The 7,979-nt window shown below is 41.1% G+C and overlaps 1 protein-coding gene across 3 annotated transcripts in view; it reads left to right on the plus strand.

Moving 5' to 3' along the window:
• Window positions 1-7,979, plus strand: part of GOLM1 (golgi membrane protein 1) — a 66,956-nt gene that overhangs the window by 34,970 nt on the left and 24,007 nt on the right. For all 3 annotated transcript variants that reach the window (XM_006018459.3, XM_025197669.1, XM_025197670.1), the window contains exons 4-5: window positions 2,638-2,692; window positions 3,743-3,845. In XM_006018459.3, the coding sequence (XP_006018521.1) occupies window positions 2,638-2,692; window positions 3,743-3,845 (158 nt within the window). The remainder of the gene's footprint in view (window positions 1-2,637; window positions 2,693-3,742; window positions 3,846-7,979) is intronic.

The following is a 7,979-nucleotide window of genomic DNA, read 5'->3' on the forward strand; positions in this document are numbered from 1 at the left end:
CTGGACAGGAGGGTGTGAGCAGCTTGCAGTAGAGGGGGAACAGGGACCCCAGAGAGAAGATGCTGGACCCTGGACTGCAAGGCTCACACTTGCAAAGCTTAGTCCACAGCCTGCCAGCTGCAGGACCCAGAAGAAGAAAGGGAATAAAGAGATTGACCACACCTGTGCCCAGACAGCTGGAAGCCCAGGCATGGCTGAAAGAGAAACTCTCCCCAGGCTAGAGAAAGGGGGATGACCATGGTGGCGGAGGGAGACAGATCCCCACAAGGAGGCCTGGGCAGGAACTGAGATGACGAACTTCTGTTGACCAAGAATGAAGGAGTGAGTGCTCAGGAACTAGGAAGGATCTCTCGCTGTCGCTCTCGCTCTCTCTTTGTGCCTTGGAAAACCCCGGGGAAGGGATACAAAGAATTGAGGGTGGTTTTATGTTCACCCTGAAGGAGCTCCAGAGGGGGCTGAATATACCCAAACAGACTAAGAATTGTCCATGTTGATCCTGATGACCGTGGTCTACTTATGAGAGCCCAATACGGCCTGTTCTCATTCTTTTTCCTTTTTTTTTTCTTTTTTTTTTTCTGCTCATGGCAGTAGTAACTGACTAGAGCAGCTTGTGCAGGGGGGCAAGGTGGCTGCAGAACAGAGTGCCCAGTACACTATAATTTTTCCAGTGGTTTTTGTTTTTTGGACTGACTTTGATGGTTTTGGGGTGAGACACCTAAGTGGGGGCCAGAGCCCAGACTGTCCAGAACCTAGACAGAAAAGGAGAACTAAGATTGGGAGCCTGGCTTAGGTTTCCTAAATTCAGCCCCTTGGGGAAACTGCTCAGTTGTGGCAGGCGAGAGAGAGAGGTCCTGGACTAGGGAATTGAAGTATGTAGCCAAGTACTGCCCTGCCACAAAGTGGTGCCTGGTTATCCCCAGAAGAGCAAGCTATTACACAGCATATGAAGCAAAACTATATTTAGCAGTCATTTTGTATTTTATTTTCAAAACATAGTGTACGATCTTGACATTCAAAGATTAGGAAGATAACATGAACGTATAGGTATTGTTATATTGAATTAGGCTGTTCAGTTACTGGATTATATGGATCATCTTCATTAATAACCAGACACTTTCTGTATTTCTTCAATACCAGAAATTCTATAGTCAGCAGATAATGGAATAGCCTGAATGTAGTCCAAGCTCTTTTAAATGTGGATGTATATGCTGAAGCTCATCTAAAATTTGTGGATCTCTCCTTTTTGAGAGGTTATTGTGAAGCTAGCCTCATTGGCCAATTCTGATAGTGTTGTATAGTGGTATTTCTCTTTGCACATTTAAAACTTGCTTCCTCTGCATCAGGAACTGAATTATACTTTATAAAGCATAATATTCATCATCACTTTGAACTGGAAACCCAGGTGACACTAGGACTGGTTACTGGGTAGATAACAAACAAAAGCAATTCTGTCCATTAGCGTTGCTGTCATTTAGATAAATAGCTGAACATTTTCTCATTTCTGGTAAATGACTAGGTGTTTTACAGTAATCAGTGTCAACATTATCACTTGCAGTCAGCCTTTCCCACAGAACTGGAAGAGTCAGAACAGTCATTCCATCTGCACTTCAATTTGTCCTTCCAATTTGAAAGCTGCACTGGTAGGCTACAGGCAGCAGTGGTGCCTCTATGAAGTGCTTCCTTTTGGGAACTGAGGAACTCTTGTATCCTGATCTCAGAAGCCCTTGAAACACTGAATGAGCATCCTGGGATGCATAAAAAAGAATTGAAGGAAATTACAACTAAGCACAGGAAAATACTGGTTTACACAAATGGATCCCTTTTGAAGTATCAATAATCTTAATCTTCCTGTAATCTGCAAAATGAAGCTTCCTTGTTTCAGATCCTAGTGTTAGACACCAAGTACAAGTTCATAGTTGGTGTTCGGCTGTGAATGATTATTTTCAGATAGTTTTTTGTTTTTTGCTTATGTATGTTGAGTCTGTTGGCTTCTGTGGGTTTTTTTTCTTCTCTTCAGTTTGCCTCTGGAATTGAGGGAGAGTAGAAACGTTATACAACTCTGTCTTATCCCAGGTGGGGAATTGAGAGTTGTAGTCGGTACAAAAATGGTGATTTTTTTTCTCTCCATTGTTAAATATTGTTTATGGCTTTATTACAGTTTATTTATAATGGCATAATTATTCTTTTAGTGTTTCTTTCCTGTACTCTGGAAAGTAGGCTTACTGGGTCTGTCAAAAATAAGAACGATTTATAGGATCTAGGATGATGAAACATTCTTTTCCCCAAGTCTACTTAAGTACACTTAACCTAATGGTCATTGTGATTGTGAGATTGAAGTGCAACGGAGAATATATTAAGCCAGTATTGGAGACTCCTGAAACTTCTATTTAAGCATCTTTTGGGTTTTTTTTAAAGAATAAATAAAAATCTTTAATGTTCTCCTGTCCCTAACTCCTTTATTCCTTGGCTAGAACAATGTGTATGCATGTGTTTCCTTCCTTTGTCATAATTCAGTAGTTGAAATAACTGCAGTAAAGATCAATTTTGTTAATGAAGTGTTAAAGCAAGAGTTTAGAAAGTGTTTCCTGAGAATGGGCTTGGTCAGCATTATTTAATACAATTTTTTTTTCCTTCTAGATGATGTTAATGAACAATATCACAACAAATGAACGATTGATCCAGAATCTCCAAGGTAACCTTTTATGTAGTACTACAGTACTATCCTGTCAGAATTAGGGGCCAGCTCTCTAAAAGACTAACCCTTTTCTCTTCTACATTTTTGAGTATGTGAGTTTTCCATTCCCAGTCACAGGAAAGTGTGTAGAAACTGCCATAACATAGAGACTGATCTTGAGTGGAACTCTGACCAAGTTCAGGTATAACAAGACTGTTCAGAAAGATGTTTGATGCAGAACCCCAGAACTTTGTTCTCAGTAGCAGAAATAATATGAAATAGAGCAGACTCCCTGGTGAATCAGTAATTAATGAACTTATTTTTTTCAGAGGGCAATATTCCATTTTATATGGGCACATTGTGGACTGTGGGAGATGTACATCCCTGTTACCTAAAGATAATTTGGCCTAATTTATCTTTAGGATTGACACTTCGGAATCCTTCCTAGCAAGTTATGTCTCCGCTGTCTGGGACATTGATAAATTCACTAGCTTGGTGAATAAAATTGTCAGCCTTTTTGATGCTTTGTGTATAAAAGCTTGTTGTCAGGAACAAGGCATTCAGAGTGTCATAGCATAACGGATGAGGTCCCTACCAGGGAAGGCCTGTAACTTACAAACAGGTCTGCTTTGTGAAGAAATTATCTATACACTGCATATTACAGTAGGTGATTGTAAACTTGAATTTAGGTAACTAATAGGAAAATGACAACTGTAGTACACCATGTTGTTAAGTCCTGTGGTTCTCTAGAATGCTGGGCTTCAGACCCAAGAACAGTCAAGGAAGGTAGATGAATTAAAGTTCTCTCTTTGGAGCCAGAAAGTGACTCCTGTAGTCTTCTTTAACATGCATTAGACAGAAAACCGTCCTAGTCTTCCATCTCCCTATTGGCAAAGAAACATAATAGATGCAGCAAATCCGATTGTGTATTTTTGTTACAAAGTGGGTTTTTTAAAATTACTTCGGGAGATAAGAAAGGTAGGCAACTCATCACTTTTGCTGTCAAGTTTACAATTTTGGTATTTTTTCTTAATATTCTTTTTTTTTTTTTTAATCCTCTTGGCCCAGAGCACTTGAAAGTGTTACAGATGGAAAATGGGAAGCTACAGCTGGATGTGTACCGGTATCAGAAAAACCAGACTAACCTTCAGAGGAAATTTTCATATGATCTGTAAGTTTGTTCTTTTAAATAGATCATAGAATCATAGAGAAGTAGGGCTGGAAGAGACCTCCAGAGGTGATCTAGTCTAATCCCCTGTGCCTGTGGCAGGATCATCTCTATCCAAACCATGTCATACAAACCATAATCTAAACTCTACATAAGACTACCCTCAGCCCTGACAAAACGCAGCCCTAACACCCTAACCTGCCACAGGTAAATCAGAGGAACCACAGGAGCCAATTTCCTGCCTCTATGAAATGTTGTCAATGAAATGTTGCTCAAGAGATCCCGAGTAGAGGGCCACACCCCTTGCTAAAGAGGAAGGAAGGAAGGAACCCTCCCCCCCAGGCTATACCAATTTGAGCATGGGGTAAAATTCCTTCCTGACCCCAAATATGGCCACTGATCTGACCCTGAGTAGAGGAGCAAGACACTAGCTAGAAACCCCTGGCTTTGATTCCAGCAGGAGCATTGGCGCACACCAGCTAACATCCCCAGGCTTGGCTGTAGCCAACACCCAGTGCCTCTAGGAACTCTTAAAAACACCCTGACACATACAGCAGAAAAGGGCATGGGTGGTGGGGGTAAACAGCAAATCCCAGATGCATGGGAAATACCCATAGTAGAACATAGGCATAGCTACACCTAGATCATCCCCGACCAGTAGCTGTCCAACCTCTTTGTGAACACCTTCAGTGATGGAGAATCCACTTCTCTAGGCAGTCTATTCCACTGCTTCACTATTCTAACAGTGAATAATTTTTTCCGGATATCCAATTTAAATTTACTTTGCTACAACTTCCAGTCATTAGTCTGTGTTCACCTCTCTGCAGCAAGAGAGAAAAGTTGCTTTCCTTCTTTATGGCAGCCCTTCAAGTATTTGATAAGATATAAGATGACTTACAGAAATAAAAATCAAATGGTTATTGGTCAGAATATTCCTTGGCCACCTGCACTTGAGTACCTTTTCGATAGATACACTTTTAAGATATGAGAGTTAATTGATTCATGCTTTTCTTTTTCTAAGATTGCCTCTCATTTGGTTTCTCTTTATACACAAAGCTGCTTGTGGCTCTATTACCACATTTTCTGACACTTCATAAACACTTCTGAATGCATTTCTCCGAGCACCCCCATGAGGGAGAGAAGTACCTATCTACTCGTTTTACAGATCGGCGACATTTCCTATACCGATCATAAGTTGTTCTCTTCTCCCTCCTTTCCCCTATCTGTAGGAATCATTGATGTCTGGTTCTCTGTATTTTTTGGAAAATAAACTAATCAGACTACTTTGTTTGGGTTATGAGGATGACTGTGGATGTCATTTAGTTAGCATCAAGGTAGTTGGTGCTATCCATGTTGGCTGCAAAAGAACCACTGAAACAGTAACTGGACCTTGTATAAAGAGTAGATTTTACGGATTCTGCTAAAACTCAACAACCACAACCAAGAAGATTAAATTATGGACTGAATTCTTCAGGCCAAACTTGAAATTGTTGTGAATTTTTCCTGGGTAGCAACTAAAGGATTAATATCCTTTTTGCTTCCTTCTGCTGTTGTTTGGATACAATCAGTTAATAAGCCTATAAATCATAGTTTTATTTGATACTTCAGTAATGTAGCACTTCCTGCACCAAATCAGGTCCCAGATTTGAACTCCCTTAATACAAAGACATGGCCAAAGAAAACACATAAATACAGTATTTTAAACAATACATTAAGCACAAATGTCATTTTATGATAAATTTCTTTTAAGTTCTTAGGCTGCCAGTTTCAGATAATTTATGCTGAAAGTTTCCAGCCACCATTTAAAAGTGAAAACGCCTCTGAAATGATTAAACGTGTGTCTTGTAAATTTTCAGAATGAAGACACTCCTCTTAAATGAGGAGTCATTGGGCAAAGGTTAGTGCTGTGGGGCAATAGAAGTGTATAGGCTTTTTGTTTAAATTGTAGAGTAACGCTTTTTGTGATGACACACCTTGTTTACTTAAGCCACCTGATCTTCTGATTTTGAAACCCTGTCAGCTCTCTAAACAGAATGGGGGAGAACAGAACATAGCTCTTGCACCTGTGCTGCATAATCCTCTCTAATGGCAGCAAGGAAACTCCAAAATTACACATCAGCAATTCCCGTGGAAAGGCAAGTTTTGCAATAGCAAGTGTATTATTGTAAAGACTAGCTTTGTATCACTTGCATGATAATGACCCAGATCTGTGCCCAATTCTTGCACAAAACACTCCCCTTTCATTGTGGAATGGGCATTGGTACCATCCTGTCAGATTTTCCAGCCTGTCTGTCCATCAGCTGTGGGGGGAGGGAGGGAAGACTGACTGGATTTGGGAGATGTCACTCAATAGTCTGGCCTGGCGTGAAGACTTAAGTTAAGTGGCACCAATAAAGCCATTATTTTAAGGATATGAATAGGGGATGAGAGTACTTGCAGAAGCATAAGGTCCTGAGTGGGTCTGTGGGGATAAACCTTGTTTTCAGGAGAAGAGGAATTGGGGGTTAGACATTGATCTTGGCTGACTCCTTGACAGGTTCATGTTGGACCAGCTAGGAGGAAAGCCTTATGAGAATTTCTTCTCTTTAAGAGCTCTGCTGTGGGTTCCTTTCCCGTGCAGGGCATATTATGAGTCCATGTTTGTCCAATTGCTATTTGTCAAGAAACACAGAAGCTAAGTTTCCTTTGCAGAGTCATTGCTTTGTACATATGTACACATTCTCTTTTCTTATACTCCTTATTAAAATAGCCATAACATAAAATAGCCACACTTTCATGATCTTCATTTTAATGGCATATTTCAATGTTGCTATTGGAACCCTAACTTCTACTTCAAAAGTGATCATTTTCTGGCTTTTTATTGGCACAGATCCTTTTGTAGACTTCACTACTTTTGCCAGTCTGCGTGTAAAGACCTTTGTAACATTATTTTGATTAAAAAGTCAAATAGCTATTAAGGTATGCTAAAACAAAACAACCCCTCTTAATATATTATTGCTAGTAAGGTACAGTTTGCCGTTGTAGTCAGTAAATAACATGGGGAGGGTATAAGCCTTCATGATCAGAGGAAGACCCATTTTATTCTGCCAGCTCAGCATTGCTAATTTTCTGTCACCACCTTTAAGATTTTAAATTCTTCTCATATAGTCAAAGATGAGGAGTGGCAGAATCATTCTGTATCAGGAAACATCTTAAAATGAGATAGAAATCAGGTGCAGTTGTCTTGTTTGAAATGGATAACAAGCAGGAGGAACTAGCACTCCTATTCTCCTGTGGGCATTACAATCTAGTAGGGATCACGAGACCCACACATGAGGGTCTAGTAGGGGTCGGACTCCTCACGTGATTAGAATGTAGCCACAGATGGCTACACCCTGCACAGAAGGGACTGAGTAGGGAAGAAAGGTGACATTGGCTCCAAAGAAAAGTGGCTTGAAACCCTCCGGGTCAAACTACCGGGGGGGGGGATGACAAGAGAGACCTAACTGTAGGTGTTACAGTTGTACTATAGACTACCAAACCAGGGGGAGGAGCTCCATTTGGAGTACTCTCGAACTGGCAGAGGCCGCGTGTGCACAGGACATGGTCGTCATGGGCAACTTCAATTACCCAAACATCGCTTGGGAGGAACACTTGGCTAAGTCTGATTGGTCATGTTGCTTCCTGACCTGTCTCGAAGAGCTCTAACTGACTTGGGAAGTGCATGGGGCAACCAGAGGTAATGTTGTCTTAGACTTGGTCTTGGCCAAAGGAGACTATTTGGTGAGTGACTTGAATATAGAGCGTACCCTAGGCTATAGCAACCACGAGACCATCACATTCACTGTCCGTTGCAAGGCAGGCAAATCAGCTAACAGGGTTGAAGTTTTGGACATCAAAAGGAATTTCAACAGGCTCAGGGCAATAGTAGGGGAAGCGCTGCGGGACCAGGGACCGAAGTTAAAAGAAGTGCATGAAGAGTGGTCATTCTTCAAGGACATGGTCCTCAAAGCACAAAAGAAGACCATTCCCATGCAGAAGAAAGGTAGCAGAAGGGCTGGGAAGCCCTCCTGGCTTAATGGGGATATCATGGTCCTTTTGAAAAAGAAAAAAGAGGCATACAAACAGTGGAAGCTTGGGACAGTCCTCAAGGAGGAG

Source organism: Alligator sinensis, unplaced genomic scaffold, assembly GCF_000455745.1.
Source record: "Alligator sinensis unplaced genomic scaffold, ASM45574v1 scaffold240_1, whole genome shotgun sequence".
Lineage (NCBI taxonomy): Eukaryota > Metazoa > Chordata > Crocodylia > Alligatoridae > Alligator > Alligator sinensis.